At 33.7% G+C, this 21,677-nt stretch overlaps 1 protein-coding gene across 5 annotated transcripts in view; it reads left to right on the top strand.

Moving 5' to 3' along the window:
* Positions 1 to 21,677, top strand: part of LOC145266903 (uncharacterized) — a 216,837-nt gene that overhangs the window by 106,259 nt on the left and 88,901 nt on the right. For 4 of the 5 annotated variants that reach the window (XM_080122684.1, XM_080122680.1, XM_080122682.1 and 1 more), the window contains 2 exons: positions 4,788 to 4,915; positions 20,457 to 20,552. In XM_080122684.1, coding sequence (XP_079978810.1) covers positions 4,815 to 4,915; positions 20,457 to 20,552 — 197 coding nt within the window. In that variant the 5' untranslated portion in view covers positions 4,788 to 4,814. Of the gene's footprint in view, positions 1 to 4,494; positions 4,916 to 20,456; positions 20,553 to 21,677 lie in introns of those variants that run through there. The other variant, XM_080122681.1, reaches the window with a different exon arrangement.

The following is a 21,677-nucleotide window of genomic DNA, read 5'->3' as shown; positions in this document are numbered from 1 at the left end:
ACCAGCTCTCAGAAATCTGTATCATGAGCCAAGTATCTCAGTCAAGGAACAGAACCTTCAAGCGGTTGAGATCTTCACCTATCTGGGCAGCACTCTATCTCGGACAGCCACAATCAATCTCGAAATCAACAACAGAATCACCAAGGCAAGCAGCGCATTCGGGAGACTCAAAAGCAAAGTCTGGGAAAGGAGAGGAATCGGCATTGACACCAAGCTGAAGGTTTACAGAGCAGTTGTCCGCACCATATTGCTCTATGGCTCAGAAACCGAAGGCACGAAATAACGTTGAACCACTTTCACCTGAGATATCTCCGAAATCTCTTCCGTATCAGATGGCAGGATACAGTCCCTGATACAGAGGTCCTGAAAAGTGCTAATCTTCCCAGCATAACTACTACGATTCGAAAGACCCAATTGAGATGGGCAGGCCACGTCTCCCGCATGCCAGGTGAAAGAATCCCAAAATAACTCCTGTATGGCGAGCTGTGCCAAGGCAAGCGTACAGTCGGAGCACAAGACAACCTCAAAGTCCCCCTCAAACACTTCAACATCAGTACCGAGTCCTGGGAATGGCTTACATCAGACAGACAGACTTCACTGGCATCAACAAAGGAGCTGAGACAGCTGAAGAGAGAACCCTCAAAGTAGAACAGAAGCGTGCAACCCGCAAAGCCAGAGCAACAAGCTCTGTCCCCACAACACCTGTTCACCACTGGCCAACTTCCATGTCCGGATACTTCTACTCACTGATGTCATGGTCATCTTCGACTTCGAAAGACGAACACAACTTATACATATACATATACATATATATATATATATATATATATATATATACATATGAATATATATATATATGTAGATATATACACATATATGTAGATATATATATGTAGATATATACACATATATGTAGATATATACATATATATACATATATACACATATATACATATATATACACATATATATATACATATATAGCCTTCTAAATCTCTACAATATACATATATATACATGCATATATATACATATATATATATACATATATATATATCCATATATATATATAGCTTTAAGTAAAAGGAAAAGAGAAAGATCAATTCCACAAAAGGAAACTTATCCGGATAATGTCAAGCTCAACAATAATTGGAGCTTATACAATAGGACAATAAGAGTGTGAACTATATATTGGTAGATATGGAATGGATCATTTATTGAATAATGGAATACAGGCAAAATTTGGGGGATAGAAGGGACTCTTTATGCCAGGACATTTCGAAGCCTGACGCTTCTTATCAGAAGAGTCGAGAAGGCGCTAGGTAGCATGGGGGAGATGTGGCGTCTAGGGTAAGGTTCGTTAGGGATGAAAAAGATTAAGAGGAATTATAGAGTGTTCGGGAAAGCTTTAATGAATTCTGAATAAATAAGGAGAAGCTTATTATATATAGTATGATGTATAAGAATATAAATTGTCTTTAACATAGTATTGAGATTAAGGGGTATATGTATTATGGTTGCATAGGGGGTGTATTGTTGCTGTGTGGTAATTTATTTTAACGGTTTATGGGGTGTCTATTTTCTATGGAATGGGTAAGTTTTTATTAATTGGGGGAGGGGGAGGGTTATGTAAGGTTGTAAAACTGAAAGGTAATATGCGGCAATATATTTATAAGTTTCTACTGTTATGATATAGGGAGTATGATCATAAGGGGGCGGTCGGAGATTAGGGTGGCAATAACTATGAGTGCGTATAACTTGATGTAAAAGGTTAAGTATACATATTGATGTTAAAATGGGGAGTAAGGGAGTCATAGCTACTTATGAGAGTGGTAAAAATATACCAAATAATAGTAGGGTAATTATGATAGTACGGAAGATAATAGTAATGACAATTATAATAATAGTAGTAATAATAAAGTTGGAAATAAATTAGATGTAAAATTAAATATGAAAAAAAAGTTAATATTAAGAAAAATAAAATAAAATAAATAAAATAAAAATAAAGGCAAAATTAAAAGTAAACATTAAATTTAAACATTAAATATAATGTTACCAATGGCTGTGATAAAAATTAAATTCAAAATTACTGTTAATAACAGTGAAGATGGAGCTAATGGTAGCAATTATGGTAGCAATAACGGGAGTGATAATAATGATATCAATTATAATGAAGATTATAATAATAATAATGATGATAAAAACAATAATAATAATAATAATAATAATAATAACAATAGTAATAGCGTTAAAAACAGTGCAGTAATAATAATGATAATGCTTCTACCACTACCTCCAAACATCACCACAACCATTACAAATAATAATAATGTAAATACTGTTAATACTAAATTATTAGGGGTGCGTAAAAGAAAGGGATACAGACAGGTTGGAGGGGGGTTAAAATAGTAGGAAATGGGGTTGAGGGGTGAGTGGACTCGTATAAAATAAAGTAAAATAGAGAATATATATGTATATACACACACATATATACGCATACACATACATATATCCGTATTAAAAAAAATAGATGTATAATAAGTCGGGAAAGCGTAAGAGTTCAGTGAACAAAAGGCCCGTGGGTTTAAATTAAAGGATTGCTTAACTAGGGACGGTAGTTTCAAGCGTCCACCTTAAAACTTTAAATTTCTTGAAGTTCGATTAGAAGGCCATCAAATTTATGTTTATATAGACAGGCCTAGAAAGTTGAATACAGGCATATATATATATATATATATATATATATATATATATATATATATATATATATATATATGTGTGTGTGTGTGTGTGTGTGTGTGTATGGCTTAAATGATAAAGTTTACAAAACAATAAGAATAAACAAAGTAAAAAAATAAGACGTTGTCTTTAACCGCTTGCTAAAGATTTGCAATATTTGAGAAACCTGAATTGGTTCAAACCTTGCAAACTCTTTGATAAATATTTGTTTACGATTTTACCAGCAAATGTTTCCATAATCTACTCTGCATTGTGTCGAATAGTAAGTTCGCCTACATATTATTTATTACGGTTTTTTTGGTGAGACTTGTTTTGCTATTACATATTATATTAGTTTATTTCAACTGATTTTTTCATTAAAGATATTCGACAACTAAGGGAGTACATCTATTTGAATTGAAAAACTGTTTAAGACATTCCTCAATGTCATCTTAAATGCAATAGTTGAAGTATTCGAGAAGGATAGCCATATATGTCTTTATACCTCTCGCTCAAGATATGCTAGAAAAATATTCAGCTAGAGAACGTTAATCTTTCTCTCTCTCTCTCTCTCTCTCTCTCTCTCTCTCTCTCTCTCTCTCTCTCTCTGGTATGAGTCGATTCTTCCCAGAAATAAAACTTTAAAAACCTTAAAAACATCTCAGCAGACGTCTCCTTGTGTCTCTTCTGCGCGAAAAAACAGTTTTATTCATCTAGCTAAATAGATAAGACGATCAAAGATAAACTGCAGCGCTGGTCAAAGAACACCTTTTCACAACAATGAAAGAGAAGAGGAAAGGCAGCGAATTAAGTTACGTCACACATATACATAGCGAACATTTGGGGTCTCGTATAAAAAGTGGCAAACGACACACGTATAACATTTTATTTTGGAGTACAGCGATTCTGGGTTTCTTCTTTTGACTTGCAAAATGAGAACATTTAACCCGACAAGTCCAATTGCTTAAAACCCAAAGGTGAACTATGCTTGTTGAGAATATGTATAGACATTCCTGATACCACACTAGAAGAACCACTTGAAACGCCAACGTGCTGCCAACTCAAGAACATAAAGAGATGTACTGTCCTTGTATCTGAACAGTCATTTAATTTGGAAACCCTTGAGTGAATTAGAACCACAGCAGGGAACCTCGTAGATGAAGAAATATTGTTTCTAAGTAGATAAATAGAATTCCCGGTGGTCAAACTCTTGATTAGACATAATTCCAATTTCCTTGTGGTTTCCCTTCTTTTGGTTGCATGTTAGTCATTTGTAGTAAGTTTGTACGCATTGCGACTATGCCAATCACTAAACATATCGCACGTCTGTGCTCGACTCTCTCTGAAGATTCTGAGTATGATATAAAATCTACTATTAATAAACTGTCTTACATTAACATTGACACATTATTTTAGAAATAAAAATAAAAACTAATTATTTGTGAGCTCATCAACGTTTTGTCTTTAATTAAGATTTTCTAGATTCATCGTTTAAAAAAAAAGTAAATTAAAACACAGATGCATTACTTGGAAACACCTGGCGTGTATGTGACATGAAAAAATTGGGGTTTTTCCCTCTTTCTTTTTTTTGGCCTTTAGAATGTGAATACGTGCATTTTCTTTTGCTTGTTTCTTTCCGTTGTTGTATTAATGGTATAATTACGTATGCAAATGTATTTCGTTTCATTTCTTTTATGTTCACAAGATCTGTTGTTTTCTTCAGTTGACATACACATTTTCACTTCTTATATTTATACTTTTCTATTGTTTAGAATCATAATAGCCTGAGCCACGAACATTCCGAAAGCCTTGAAATGCCTGATCAGAACAGTCACTCCCACTGAGCATGCGCACAACGGACATTTTACAAAGTCGTTTTCTGCCATTTTTTATTTGATTTTTTTTTTTTTTTACAAATATTGTTAACATTTGTCGTCACTCTCACGTGTATCCGTGGGTGGAATGGCAACTTCTTTTTTTAAAACTTCCGTGAATTAATTAATTCGACGTATTTTGCCGTCATCTGCCGACTGTAAAATATCAGTGCTTCATCCTTTCTTTCATTTCAGGTATTTCTCACTTCTCAAAAGCTCGTTATGACCGGTTTTCCTTGGCTCGTCACCTTACTGTGGCTTCTTGCTGAGGCTAGCGGCGACCTCGACATGAATGGGCCAAATGTTTGCCAAAAGATTTTCACGTAAGTGTTATATTTATGGTGTCCGTGTCAATCACGTTTCGCTTTGTTTCTTTAGAGTATTAAAAAAGGAAGAAATCTTGTGGTATAGTTAACAGCCGAGAAATCGAAAATTACAAAAAAACAAAAAACAACAACAAAAAAAAACAACAAAAAACAAAATAAAAACATAAACAAAAACAAAAAGAAAACAAACCAATAAAAACAACTAGCTTTTGCCAAACACATGAAAATTTAATTTTCTACATACCTGTATACTTTTAATGTTCTGAAACTGTTTATTTATTTCATTTTAGTTTTTTTTTTTTTTTTTCAAAATATGATTTGTCACAAATCCCATACGAGAACAACAAAAAGAACACCTGTTCACAACTCTTGGGTTTTGCCTGCAAAGTAATTTAAGCATAAATAAAAGGAGTGACAAATACCCCCCACACCGATTTAGGTTTAGTGGCAATATAAATCATTTTTTTATTATTTTTCAGATACCCCCTCCGTAAGAGTTGTCGTGGAGATACGAGGGCATTTTTTTTTACTTTGTGGTTTGTGAAGTCAATTTAACAATAATAAATTCAGAAATAATAAATCTTACAATCAGTTTCCACGCCTTAAAAGTATACAGTTCTGTAGAAAATAAAATTTGAATTCATTTGATGAAAGGTATTAACTGCATGTGTTTTTCTCTTTCTTGTCTATTAATCATATTGCAAGATTATCAAAAACATTTCGGAATTTTTTAGATGAGGATTAATATTTTGGATTATTGAGATCATTCGGGTTCATTTTTTTTTGTCTTAGATATTATTCTCACAACTTTTCGGCCAATGTAACCTCCGACCTTCTTCAAGTGTATCTTGTCGAACTCTGGAATCTTTCTGTTGAATTCACAAATCTGTACAGAATTTCGAACACAATGTTCGGCCGCAAGTAATTCCTAAATATTCTTGGTATTGCTCGCACTGAAGATTGAACCTTCAACCTCTATAAGTCTATCACTTAAAATTGATTATAACTAGGCACTTATATCCGTTACGCTACAGGTAATGGTTGACAGAACAAAAGCAAGTTACTGTTGCCACATCTGGGCAGGAGCTGCTAGAAAGGACTTGGCCTGCATTGATAGAGTTCAAAATAGACTTCGTAGACTCGTAGGAGATGTCCTTTTCTCTTCCTTGCAACCTCTATCTCACAGAAGAGATGTTGCGAGTTTGTCTCTGATGTATCGTTATTTTCATGGAAAGTGTTCGAATGAGCTTCAATCTATGGTCCCCCCTCGCCAAACTTTCACAAGAAACACTCGTCTAGCTGTAAACACTATCAATAATTCACCCCACTCTTTATCTGTGCCTAAACTAAACGTAGATTCCATGAACAAAGCTGCACGCCTGTGGAATTGTCTTCCGTTTTCCTGCTTTCCGGCTGACTACAATATGGTTGTCTTCAAGTCTAACGTAAATAAGTTCTTGATGAACCGTTCCATATAAGTTATCAACTTTACCAAATTTTCATTACTAATGATTACTATAATGTCCAATTTCTACTGTACACTCTTTAACCCTTATCCTTGAGTGGCCTCTTGGCCTTGATAATGTGGTGATGCCTATGTAAAAAAAAAAAAAAAACTTTCATGAATTAAATAAAAGGCTCCGTTCGAAATTTCATACAATTTCCCGAGTTCGATAGAAAGATTTCTGAGTTCAACAAGATTTACCCGAAGAAAGTCAAAACGGTATGAGAATAACACGCAGGATGAGAACAGTAGTCCGAATAATCAAAATAATATCATCTATGATGTCATACCCCCTCCGTAAGAGTTGTGGAGATACGAGGGCATTTTTTTACTTCGTGGTTTGTAAAGTCAATTTAACAATAAGAAATTCAGAAATAATAAATCTTACAATCAGTTTCCACGCCTTAAAAGTATACAGTTCTGTAGAAAATAAAATGATTTTGCAAAATCTTTTTGCAAAACAAACAAATAAAAAACAATAAAATATTACCGCGTATTCAGCTTGGTTCAGCTTATGATAATAAATATAAACACATAACTAATTCTAGTTCGACCATTCCCTGTGTCCCGCAGAAAAATTGAGATATAATTTCAATTTTTATGAAGCAATTTAAGCATGAATGAAAACGGAAATCATAGTCCAGTCATCCTTAGCAATTTTTGTCTTTCTATAAAAAATGAATATCAAAATTCAATTCACAAGAACATATTTGTATGAAAAGATCATTTCATCTGTCACAACAATTAAAATTCGATTATGGTCTCAGCGTTAAAAAAAGACAAACTATTCCCAATTCTATAAATTGATAATACTTAAAGAATTTTCAAAACTTCAATTTGTTTTATTTAAATAATTATATCATAATGTTGTCACTTTAATAAACACATTTCATGTAAATAAATAAAAACAAGTTTCTGCTTATTTACTTTTCTCTTCTAAATTCATATTAGAGATGCGATAACTTTTAAATTATACATTTAGTGGTTTATAAAGCTCAAAAAAAGTTTAGCGTCCGCTTCAGTAAAGAATTCTAAAACAAGGGAGATAATCTCTAAAATGTGTGAGTGTGTGTGTGTGGGGGGGGTTAAGCTATCACATTACGTTTTACAATCCCTTACCCTATAATAAAAACTAATGAGTATTTATTTGTATATGTTTATATAAATATCATATATCTGTTTCGTCACACAAAAGTTAACTAGTAAAAATCATGACTCCCACGAAATGAGTGTAACAGAGCGCTGACGTGCATTCGCATCAGCAGCAACAGACAACGTATGCAAATGACCGAGCTGTGTGCGAGGTAACGTCATAGTGTAAAAGAAGAAAAGATAAAAGATTATATAAAAAAACGTGGCCCAAGAGGAGAGATATGTTACATGATGGTTTGAGAACGACAGGAAGACGCGTCTTGAACATGGCTGGACAAAGACAGAGTACCACGTGTTAGACACGGCAGTCTTGTTAAGCACATTGGAGTATGAAAAGACTTTTGATCAATGAGGCACGGCGTTATTATAGAAAACACCTGTAAACAAATGTCTATTGCTTCACTGAAAAAAAGAGTGAGTCGAATTTTTTGCTTGTTTTTGTTTCCTTGCGACTGTTTGCATATAACGTGTGGGTTCCGAGTGTCGACATGTAACGCTACGGTACAGGAGCCTTTTTAAGTGAGTGGGAAACAAAAATATCAGGTCAAACAACCTCAGACTTACTTGTGATCTCTAATAAATTCAAAAAGAAATCTGTCATTCTAAAAAAAGTCAGTGATCCTTGTTATTTTCTTCTAAGCTCATGAGAAATGACAATAACTCTACATATGAAAAATAACATTATTGGCGTAATTTTATGATTTTATACGACTATTAGTGCGAACACTAGTGGAGCATATTTTTACGTAGAGTGTACACTAGTCTGATTTATAGTTGGGTGTAATTCCTAGATAACATCGTATACTATGAAATCGCATATTTCAAATTTAATAAATCCTATCAGTTTATCTATGGCTGATCTGAGAAAGAATTGTGGTTGCATTCGTTTTCCTTTAAGAGTTTAAACGAACACAATAGATCCAATAGAATTCACAAGCAGGATGACAGATTCCATAAATCCTATAATTTTTATGTAAATCACGACGTCCATTACGGATTTACTAGCGTCGTCGTGTCGCCAAATATGGCGGAAATAATAATGTTGATGATGAACAAAAATCTTTGATTTTCTTTTTTCTCTTTTTCATTGTGTTTTATTATTAATTCCATAATTACACACACACACACACACACACACACACACACACACACACACACACACACACACACACACACACACACACACACACACACACACACACACAAACACACACACACACAAACACACACACACACACACAATTAGTATATTTTTGGAAAAAAGAATTCCATCAGAGTGCTCTATTATCAGGAGAAAAAAAATCAAAATCAGAGCATAATATTTATATTTTCATTTTCAGCAAGCTTAGATAAGATAAGTCTGATTACAGTTCGGATGACTTACATCATTTAAACTTTCTGAATATATATATATATATATATAAATTTACGTCGCACCCTTTTTTACGTTGCCTGTAATTATTTTTTTTATTATTATTATTGCCTCACATGGAACTTTCACACAAGTCAACAAACGATCTGATTGGAGACCTGTGGTGTTCTCTGGAAGCTGAGTGCCAACAAGTCTCCCCAGACGTCCAGCTCTCTCCATCTCCTTCGATAGCATTTGCAAATCAATTTGCGTCATCGCAGCAGCCTCTTACCATGGATTACTCGCTGGTAGTGGCCATTGGTTTATACTGGAATTTGAGTGGCACTAAGCCTCCCCAAGATCCCAGTTCTCTTCGCGCTTGTCCAGCGGAGGTCTGGTCAGCGCTCTCTCCTCGGTCTTTCCATCCTCCTTGACCCTGCTCGGCTCTTTGGTATCACTTTTCTATTGGGGGAGGGCGGTGATGAAGCTATGGGGGGATGCATGATGGGGTTGTAGAACTTGTAGATATGCAGCTTCGGTGTTCTTCATTCCCTGTAACACTTATTCGTTATATTGTCTTCTTGTGTTATTCTCCACATTCTAGGGCTTTCCTTAATATTTCAGCCGTTTTCATTATCGTTAGGCGTTGTATTTTTGCAGCTATTCCTCTGATTCCAATTTGGGCCATTACCTTTCGAAGAGTATTATCGGTACTATTTTGTTTTTCTTCATCATCTAAATCTTTTAACTCTTTGACTAGCTCTGTGTATTTGCTTTGTTTTTCCTTGTTATTATTATCATTATTATTATTATTATTATTATTATTATTATTATTATTATTATTATTATTATTATTATTATTAATAATAAAGTATTTAAATATTTTTTAATTTAAATATTAATAAATATTGTTATATGTTTTTGGGTATCACCTGTCATTAGCATGGCTGATAACGGGTAATGCTTAGAAACACGTGTTCACGGATAACTTATATGCTTCGCGACTAAATATAAAAATTTTCAGGTATTTATATTTAAAGTGTTCAACATAGGGAAGAAAACTATACGTATTATAAATTATTTCTTAATACTGACAGGACAATAAAACTATTTTGTATAAATGCACACACACACACACACACACACACACGCGCGCGCACACACACACACACACACACACACACACACACACACATTCAACATTAATAAAATTAAACAAGCGAAAAACAAAAATAAAAACAAAAACAATTAATTTTAGCCATTCAGAAAAAAAAGGCCATTTACAACTGCTAACAATATAGGGTTTGTTTTTTGTTTGTTTGTTTTTGTTTTTCGCTTAATTTATTTTATTAATATTGAATATACATGTGTGTGTGTGTGTGTGTGTGCGTGTGTGTGTGTGTGTGTGTGTGTGTGTGTGTGTGTGTGTGTGTGTATTATACAAAATAGTTATATCGTCCTGGTAATACTAAGAAATGATTTATATACTTAATACGTATTGTTTTCCCCCTTTGTTGAATACTTTAAATATAATTACTTGAAAATTTTTTAAATTAAAATCGTATTTATATTTTAGTCGCGAAGCTGACCTACTAGCTAAAGCTTTGATAACATTGGATTTACAAAATCCAGTGTTGTAAATTCAAACTTGTTGGTATGCATTTGTTTAAGTGTATACGATGAGTTTTCAAAAGATGAAACGTACTTGTCTCTCTCTCTCTCTCTCTCTCTCTCTCTCTTTCTCTCTCTCTCTCGACGTTCAACTTCAAAAGATCATAACTTCTTTCATAATAAACTTAAACCGAAATAAGAACTATTAGAATCGACACATTTTTGCCAACGACTGTTTGGTGGGCTGCGGCTGGTCTCATCCATAATGGGATAAATAAACTTGTTTCAATTTATTCATCCCATTAGCTTGTAAATCCGGATTCCTGAAAGCGATGAAGTCATTGAAGGCCGATTCGGCATCATCTCGGCATTTGAAGAATTTTTCGCGCAGGAGGTTTTCGAGATGCTTGAAAAAGTGATAATCAGTGGGCGAGAGGTCAAGTGAATATGGATGAGGCAGAGTCTCGCAGCTCAATTCGGTCAGCTTCTGCAGGGTCAGTTGAGTAATGTGTGGGCGAGCGTTGTTATGGGGGAGAATTGGTCCGTTCATATTGACAAATCTCGGGCACATACGTTGGTGCATTTCGTCAATTTGTCGGCAGTACTTCTCCGCCGTAATAATTTCTCCTGGATTCAAGAAGCTGTGACGGACGAGACCAGCTGCAGACCACCAAACAGTTACTATAACCTTTTTTGGTGCAATTTCGGCTTCAGGAAGTGTTGTAGAGCTTCTCCGACATCTAACCACTGTGCCGAACATCGCCGGTTGTTGCAGAGGATTCACTTCTCATCACACGTCACAATCCGCTCGAGAAATGGGTCGTTTTTATTTTGTTGCGCAGAAGGAGCATAGAAGTACACCTCACAACGACGATTTTTTTTATTATGATTCAATTCATGCGGCACCCATTTATCCAACTTTTTTGACTTCCCTATTTGCTTTAAATGGCGAACGACAATTGAGTAGTCGACCTCCAGTTCAACAGCAACTTCTCGTGTAGTTTTTCGAGGGTCGGCTTAAATTAAGACTTTCAAATGATCGTTATCAACCGCAGTCAACCGTCTTTATCTTCGAGGCTCTCGTCATCATTGCGAAATTTCTTGAATCACCGTGTGCCACACGTTCGTTAGTGGTTCCTGGGCCAAACGCATCATTGATATCACGAGCTGTCTCAGCAGCTTATCTGCTAAGTTTGAACTGGAACAAGAAAATCGTGCGGATTTGAATTTTGTCCATGCTGTCGAAAAGCCTGTAAAAATGGATAAAGAGATTGAGAACGGTAACAAATAACACTATTCGATAGAGCGAAAACGCGCTTCATATATGATATATAACATGGCTATATATATCAATGAATTAATTCAGAAATCATCTATATATATATATATATATATATATATATATATATATATATATATACAAGCGAAAATGTGTGTATGTATATATGTGTGTGTGTTTGTGTGTTTGTATGTCTCGCAAAAACTTTCCACACAGGTCACGGATTTTCACCAGATCGGTATTATTTTAAACTTCCAACCTTCGCCCGACAAATATCGAAAAATTAGCCAAAAATGTTAATTTTTTTCACCCTAAAATCATCACTTTTCTACAGGGGGGGGGGTCAGCAAAAACTCTCCTCTCATGACGAATTCGCTTCTACGCATGCGTCATACGACGTCGTAACCTGATTTACTTTAAATATTTGAAAAAGCGACACAATTTCGGCAATGTCGTCTTAGCTCAGTTGCTTAGAGCGCGGCCTCATTATCTAAGCGTTTTGGGTTCGAATTGTGGTGTGAGGTGTCTTTTTGTTTTCGATTTTTTAAATTTTAATATTGAAGCAGGATCATTTAAGCCATTTTTCAAACGTTCGTTTTTCTGATTTTTTTTTAATTCGCTTATTCTTAGGTTTTCATTACCACCACCCACACCAGCCCGACCCCCCCCCAAAAAAAAACACCCGGGCAACGCCGGGTACCCCCCGAAGCAGGGTTATTTAAGCCATTTTCACGTGTTTTTTTGTTGTTTTTTTAACGTTCGTTTTTCTGTTTCGCGTTTTCTTTGTCGTTCGTTTGCCTTACGTTAGTTTTTTTACTTCGCTTATTCTTATGTTTTGACTAAACTCCCACCCTCGCCCGAGCACACACACCTCCAAATACCCGTGCAACGCCGCGACCCCCCGCTAGTCTATACATATAAAAGCGAAAATGTGTGTATGTTTGTATGTATGTATGTGTGTTTGTATGTCTCGCAAAAACTTTCCACACGGGTAACGGATTTTCACGAGATCGGTATCATTTTAAAGTTCCAACCATCACCCGACAAATATCGAAAAATTGTCCAAAAACATTAATTTCTTCACCATACAATCATCAGTTTTCTACAGGGAGGGGTCAGCAAAAACCGTCCTCTCATGTCAAGTTCGCTTCTATGCATGCGTCATACGACGTCTGAACATGATTTACTTTAAATATTTGAAAAACCGACACAATTTCGTCGGCGTCGTCTTAGCTCAGTTGTTTAGAGCGCGACCTCATTATCTAAAGATTTCGGCTTCGAATCGTGTTAGGAGATGTCTTTTCTTTTCAATTTTTTATATTTTAATATTGAAACAGGGTTATTTAAGCCAGTGTTTTTATTTTTCAGATTTTTTAAAGAAGTTTTAACGTTCGTTTTTCTGTTTCATTTTCCCATCACATTCGCGTTTTCTTTTTTTGTTTTTCCGATTTTTACATTTAACATCGTTCGTTTGCCTTACGTTAGTTGTTTTGTGTTTTTTTTTGTATTTTTTTAACTTTTAACATTTTTTTTTAATATTTACTTATTCTTATGTTTTGATTAACACCCCCCTCCGCCCGAGCACACACACCTCTAAACACCCGGGCAACGCCGCCCCCCCTGCTAGTATTATATAAAGTAATATATTTGAGAAAACTATATTGTTTTTGCACCAACCTAATATTATATATATATATATATATATATATATATATATATATATATATATATATATATATATATATATATATATACATATATATATATGTATATATATATATATATATATATATGACTTATTGAATTATTTCCGTTCACTTCAATAATTATCGCGTTTAATTAAGGGGAGATAATTATTCAATCGTATCCACTTGTGAGTGTGCAAAAATATGATAATGTTATTAATCATTTAAAAATATTACTTTCACAATCTCCTACAATGACTCTGCCTAATTAAAACAAAGCGACTCATGCTCTCTTAATCCATTAACCTTGACAGCAAGTAAATAATCCGTATGTAAATCGTTGCTTATTACGATAAACAATAATCCGCTTTGAACAATCTGGGTTTTTTGTTCAGGCTATATTTATTTATTTGTAGTTTTCAGCGAGAAGGATTTATAAAATCAGCAATGATGTTGACCAATGAATACGCACCATTATAACCTATCCGCCTCACGCAATCAAGTGTGCCATCTCAGGCTGACAATACATATGTATAGACATTAGCAACACACACACACACACACACACACACACACACACACACACACACACACACACACACACACACACACACATATATATATATATATAAACAAGGGAACCCGGTGTTACCCAGGACTGAATAATGATTAACTAATGTTTCACACTTAGTCGCCTATTTTTCAATCAAATCGATTTATTGCGCACCGAGAGGAAGTTTCACATGCTTTCCCGCAGGGATATGATTCAAAATAAATTGTAGTCTACATTGCACTGTAGAGAACATACTGTTTATTTTATCATATTATTTTTTATATAATGTCTTAGATCAAAGTTTAAAATGCAGAAGTCAAGTATCATAGTTCACTTGTGCTCTAAACAGAAAAATTTATTTCGAACGCGCCTCTGTCTTATCAAAGAACCTACTGTTGATGTTTTTTTTTACGTCGGGCCCTTTTGCTTGTGTAGTGATAAAACTCCTTAAATGCACTTGTGATGTTAGGCTGTATAAGGATGTAAACTTTAGTCAAAATCATCTGTTTCTTCTTTAATCGGATTTTTTTTTACTATCGATTTTCAATACTTATCAGATGTATTCCGATACAAAACCTATCTAACAACACTTCTGGACACATAAAGTAAATTTGTATTAAATTTAAAATAAATAAAAAATAAAATAAAAAATCAAACCAGCCCTTTCAGAGTCCATAGAGAACGAACTCACAGACACACATATAAACCACGTGTCTTATATATAGTTAGATATGTTTACATAATTATACATTTGTGTGTACGGGATTAAATCCGATCCGTGCGACTAATAACATGAAACATTTTTAAATAATCACCTTAAAAGTAAAATTCATTTTATGTCATATATAAAAAAAAATATAACTAACTTCCGATTATAATTTTTATTTCATGATATTTTTAATGAAGATAACGAATTCTTTTTCTTTAAAAGTTTACTGCAAATCTAGCAATCAAAGCGTTAAACCGTTCACATGTCACATCATTCGTTAAGTATAACCATTACATGATTGATGACGCATACTTTCTATTGAACAGCATCATCGGAGTTGTTTTCTTTATAGTTGATATTTTTTCAATTACTTATTTTGTTTTTGCTGTGGATTGGGCATCCTGCAAAGTGCTAGACCTGCTATCTCAGACGTTTTAATCGCTAGATCTTTTTAAGACTATAAGCGCCCCTTTCAGTGCACGTGTTTATATATCTCTTTTGCACTTGGTTCACCGGGTATATACACCAGGTAATTTTTTAATTTTATTTATAAGTCCGGTTACCCTTCCTAAGATCTTTCTAAGATTTTAGTTTCTTAGTACATAAGACCCTGGTATTTCGTTATTTTCTCCCTCTCAGCTCTAGCATCATTGGGGACACTAACTTCTACTATGGTTGCTTCTTCCTCTTTCTAGTCTCATATCACTGTCTGGTTTAATAGCGCCATTTTCTATACATGTAGCTGTAGGAGTTGCGTAGTTGATGATGCATAATCTATTTCCAACTGTTTTTTGTGGTATATGTTCTCATGGTATATACTCCTCCATTCGATATTTAACGTTTTTACAGATGGCCCAGCGGAAATATTTACACGCTCAATTGTGCCGCATTGTATAGTAGCCATCAAATAACTCACAGTCTCTACTTTAGTGTGGCAGAACTTGAACTTGTCACTACTGAGCCCACTCATCTTTTTAAAAGCATTGATCATCGATCCTTGATATTTGAGACCTATTATAATCCTCTTTTTGATCACAGTGGAGAGACCCTCTTTTTAGCCAATCTATCGAAACTTCCTTATCTATATAGTCCTGGGTGAATTCATTCAGAAAATACTTGGCAATCTGTTGGTTAGTCCGTTCGTTCAGTTTTTTTTTTTTTGTTGTTGTTTTTTTGTAATGAAAGGTTTTGGTGTATTTTTGGCGACCCTTTCCCATTTCAGATTTGTTTTCCTATTCTGCCTTGTCCAAAATGGTGCTTATTCTGTTGGCTCTTGTTTCGTGATCTTGAGGTTTGGATTTTGGAAGTTCATCAGATATTTTTCGGTGTTCATAATAGTAGCACGATGTTAACGGTCACTTTCCGAGAGACCCATACCTTCTTCTTCTCTTGGCAAATACAGCTCAGACTGACACTGGTTTATATATGTTATTCTGTACAGTGCCAACATTTTCATCGTTTTAGTGTCTAGTCTGTTTATGCCTTTTTCTAGCTAGTCAACAATGTCAAAGTTGTACGTTATCACAGACATGGCTAGTTAGTTAATGGCAGTTACCTTGTTTTTGTTTCTAATTTCTGTTTAACAAAGTTTCCTTGCTCAGCGTATATATTCATAGGCATTTTTTTTGTCTTAACATGCTGAATTGAATCGTTGTCTTCTATGACAAGTGGCTTTATCGCTCTTGCTTTTTTAGATCGTTGACGTCAATATTTTCGTCAAGCTGTTTGTTTTCCGTTTAGTTCTCTTCCTGGCTCGGATGGAGCACTTGGAACATTTTTCTGTTCTGTATAAGATTTAAACTGTGAGGTTAAAAGTAAAATGATTTTATTGCATTCCAGGTAGATGCAATTAGTTTAACGTAAAATTTTTAGCGGTTTTAAAATAGGAATAACAATCAAAACAAAAGTATATCAGATAACATTAGAAACGCCTTAAATTACTCAAGCGAACATAGACATAACCGCTACAATCACTTATAGTTTCGAAGTGAATTTCAATAAAGTATAGGGTAATAAATACACTCAAAATGCAAACGGTAGTCTGAACAAGGAAAATATCCCCTGATTTTTAATTAGATAAAAATAGTTTTATTTTTAGGTGATTATTGAAAAATAATTTATAATCACAATCATTTGACTGAACTAAATACATTTTAGTTAAGTACGTTATTATATTGCCAATAACACGTTACAACTAGATAGAAATTCGCTCCTAAAAAGTAATATTGATTTGTCAGTTTGAATGATATTTTAGTATTATAATAAAAATCCTTTTCAATGTCAACAGATCCCTTTGTAGCTGTGGATACTAGAAAGCTGATTGGCCGACTAGAAATCCTCAACATATATAAAAACAAGAAGCAACGACAGAATTCGCGCATAAGCCTGACGAATCCTATAGTTGGATGAAACGCAGAATATTCAGTGTAGCTTAATCGCCATATATATTTTATAAATTACTAACTAGCTCTACCTACGTATTGAGCACTTTTGAAGTAAATACTTAAAGTTTACGCATAAATCTATACTTTCGTATATTAAATTTATGCGAATAAATGAAGTAGTTATATATATATATATATATATATATATATATATATATAATTATTTTTTACTACAATAAGTAAATACCTACAGACACTAGTGTTTCATCTTTTCGGGAATCTTCAGTGCAGGGTGTCACGATTAACACCAGTCGACAGATTCGAACCCGGCAACACGAGACATCTCTGACTCGATTAGTAAAGACCGTATCCAATGTCCATGTTCTAGAACGTTTTTATCCTAAAATTCGACACAATTATACACAGTGTAGAAACTATGTGTTATTGGGATTGAACTTAATAGTTAAATAAAATAAATCATTTAATAAGAAACCATAAAAAAGTAATTAAGGAATGTTAGTTTTAAAAAGGAATATGCAAATTAGTTAACCTTCATAATCCATGACTGAGTATATTAAGAAGTTCATTTTAATAATTTTGAAATAGAAAAAGTAGTATCCGAATAAAGTATCTGATGATGCACTTAAGTTAATTTTTCCTAAGCCAATGTACAGAAAACCCTTCTATACTAAGGCTGTTCTTGTTTTTGCCTACTGCCAGAATTCCCCTTTTTGGGGAGCTGGTTTTCCCCAACATTAAAAACGACCTTGTGTCACATGTTGCTTTCGTAGGGAAGCAATTAAATAGCAATAGATAAAGTAAGCTTTTAATATCAATGTAAGAATGAGTAAAGTTCAACTTAATAGATTATTTCCTGTAACATGCAAATAATATTATCTTCTCTATTCTTCTATCTATATCTTTCTTCTTCTATCTATCTTCCATCTATCTATCTTTTTCTATATAAATAAAATTAACTTATTTTTCCCCTCCGACTTTGACCTTAATAGGATTAAAAATCATGACATTACATGCTAATGTAATGCGTAAAAACTATAACATATTATCTGAGGTGTGTTATAGGCCTATTAGCTCTACAGTTCCTCGACAATGGTACATTCCTATATTTTTTCTGGTGAAAGTCTACTGCCAAAATCGGTTAGACTCAATGGAAGTTGCAACATCTTTTCTCTCTATTAGATTCCTCCTTCCCCTGCTCCCCATTTACACCGCAGATGATGCGTTCACAAGGAACAGTACGAGGAAACACCGGTTTGGAATCGTACAAGGTTATTTATGCCGTTCGCGAAAACGCGATTTTTATTATTGTTTTCTTTTTGCTATTTTTAGTTAGTGTAAGACGCAACCTGCGGTACTAACCGGTTTTTTACTTCCGGTTTTAACGACTCTAACCGTGAAATCTAACTATGACCTTTATTTATTAGTGCTTTCAACTCAACATTTTTACACAAAGAATTCATTCTTTACTATTTATTATTACAACGCAAATGTATCGTGAATTCACTTGCATTACACTTAAATTAAAATTAAAACAAATAAATTCATTTAGAATTCGAGAAAACACAAAAAAAAATAATTTAGAATTCGAGTGTGATGCGGGACTACTGAAAAATAAACTTCACTTGATATTTGACCTAATTCACTTTTTAGTTAATTCAACTTTTTTTTTTTTTTTTTTTGCGCTTTTACCTCATTGATTCTAGTTCGAGCCCCCCCTCACACTTTTTTGGGATTTTTCAAACACCCGGCACCGCCGGACCGTCCGTATTATATCACGTTCATTATTTAATTGTTTTTTTTTTTCACGATTTTTTTAATTAGTTTTAACATTGTTTGTTTTCATTACATTTAAACAGGGTTATTACTTCGCTTTGGTTTCATTTTACTCCCCATCCCCAACCACACACGCCTCTAAAAACCAGGGCAACGCCGGGTAGCCCCCGCTATCAAAGTAATATAATATACTGTTGTTTATTAAGAACAATTGGGACGCTGAAATATTAACGTTGTTATTTCGAAATTATTATTTAACATGGGAAGAGTTGGGTTTAAAATAACTTAAACGTAATACAGAAATGAACGATGTAAAAAAAGCAGATATATCAAAATTTGAATTTAACTATAATAAGTATTATAGTATCTTTTCAGTGCACATTTACCTATAAGTATGGCCAACCACTTATAATTCAGTAACTGTAAATTTTTTTTCAAAAATAAGCAATTATAATAAACAAAACGACGCATAGAAATCTATCTATATTCTTTTTTTCATTTTAATATATTTTCATAGAAATGTTTCTGTTATGTAAAAAAAAAAACTATTTTCTTTACGTCACAAGTGTCATGCTCATACATGAATTCCATAGCTAATATAACATACTGACCCAACAGGTCACGGGTAGTCTAGTCTAGTCTATATATATATATATATATATATATATATATATATATATATATATATATATATATATATATATATATATATTATAAAAGTGACCTTATCTTTCTGAGTGTTTAATTACCTGTCACCTGAGACTGTATAGAGAGAGAAATACCGACGGGTCCGTCCTCGGTTACTTTTGCACCTGCCAGAGTGTTCTCAAAGGAGCTGATTTTCTCCGTGTTAAAAGGCGTTGTGTCACATTTTGCTTAAGTGGGAAAACAAATAAATACAAGTCACATATTGCTTAAGTGGGAAGCCTGTCAACAACGCCTCACTCTTTAAGAGTGCAATTGAAAACCATGCGCTATATTAAGATCAAATGTAACTTATCTGGAATTGAATTTCATGAAGAATTAATTTTCTATTAATCTTTGCTTTACAATAACATCGTGTGGCCTCCGTTCTTGCTGGGCATCCATAAAGATCAAAGACAATGTTTTCTTTATTCCATGAGAGTAGAAAATGTGCTCAGGTTTATTCTCGGCAAAATCGTAACTTTCACTTTCCTTAACTTTTGAACGATATGTTTCTGACAAAAGGAAGAGGCTGCTTCCACCTTACATTTATCATTGGATATTTTTTTTTTTAACTTGAAATAGTAGTTTTTAATTACTTACATCAAGTAGCTTCAGACTTTCTTTGGAGTGATTCCCATTAAAAATATTTTAATTGAAAGTTATAGAAATTAATGATGATAAAAATGGTAATATGTGGTTGAAGGTTGAAAGCAAAATTCGACATTCATGAAATCTAAAAATTTTGTATTTCCCATGATTCAATTGTTTTCTTGTTATTTTATTTCTTAATATTTTCTTTATTTCATATTTTTATTTTTTTCATTTGCAGAGAGACTAAAACGAGGTTGATTACATACCAAGAACCATACCGCGTGAAAACAAATACATGGTGTTTGGCATTCCCGCCAAGATGTACAGAATGGATGTAAGCAAACGAGGCAATGTTTATATAATTTATTGCGCGTTTCTGGAAATTATCATTTTATTTCGTCTACTTTTCTAATATTTTCATTTATATCCGTCCAAAATTACTTCTTCAAAAATATTCATACTTTGAGGAGGTAGGAGTTGATTTCACTCTGTTTACAAATTCTAGTGTACTCTCCCAGACAACACCGAGAACTTTGCTATATTTATAATAAAATTATCAATAAAAAATATTGAGAATTAGACACGAGGCAAAATATTTGTTGGAGATAGGGTTTTGGGGTCATATTGTTCTATGTTTTATTATTAAACTAGATCCGATCACCATAATAACGCATTTGCTAATATAATACTTAAAATATCCAATGTTTTGAAATTAAATGTCTTTACAAAAAATGTGTACAAAATGATTGGGAGTGGGACAACAAAAGCAAATTGAAATAATGGGTTGGTTATTTCCGGTGCATTTAGAACTGAAAACAAGTATGTCGATCAGTAAATTGGGAAGAGAACTGAGCTGGAGGAAAAGAAGAAATACGGATGGAATTTTGAAATGAGTGGGGTTCTCTAAGATAGAAATAATAACTTAGTGCCGGTCACGGGTTGGCCCATTGATTGCGTCATTTAATCATATAATGTGGGTTCAGGATTAAATGTACTCATATAATTTGGGCCCAGGATTAAAGTGTATTATTTTATTTGAATCTTTAGGAAAGGAAGGTTGGTTTATAGACGATCGCCTAAAAGGCCTTCATCGAAGAATGTGGCAGGGTTGATCATCGCGAATTTTTACACTTATCCAAAGTCTTTTCCAAAAGGGGGAATTTGATTCTTACAATAAACTTGTGTCTAATTATGTCGCTGTGGGGAGAAGGTAAACAAATTATTATGGTTGCATTATTTGTATATTAAGTAAATACAATATGGTCATCTTCACCTTTCATAGTTCAAAGTTCTACCTTTATCGTTTTAAAATTATTTAAAGTTTCATAATTATCTATTTGTTACAACTAAACCAAAAAAACTGATTTCAAAGCATGTCAGATGTGCTGCGTGTCGGCCAGCCGTTTATTAGAAGGAAGAATTCGTCTTCGGAATTTTGGATTGTTATTAACAGTTTGCA

Source organism: Euprymna scolopes, chromosome 42 (genome assembly GCF_053919585.1).
Source record: "Euprymna scolopes isolate OS-2025 chromosome 42, ASM5391958v1, whole genome shotgun sequence".
NCBI lineage: Eukaryota > Metazoa > Mollusca > Cephalopoda > Sepiida > Sepiolidae > Euprymna > Euprymna scolopes.
The sequence above is the reverse complement of the archived record's forward strand: the minus strand, read 5'-3'. Positions and strand labels throughout refer to the sequence as shown.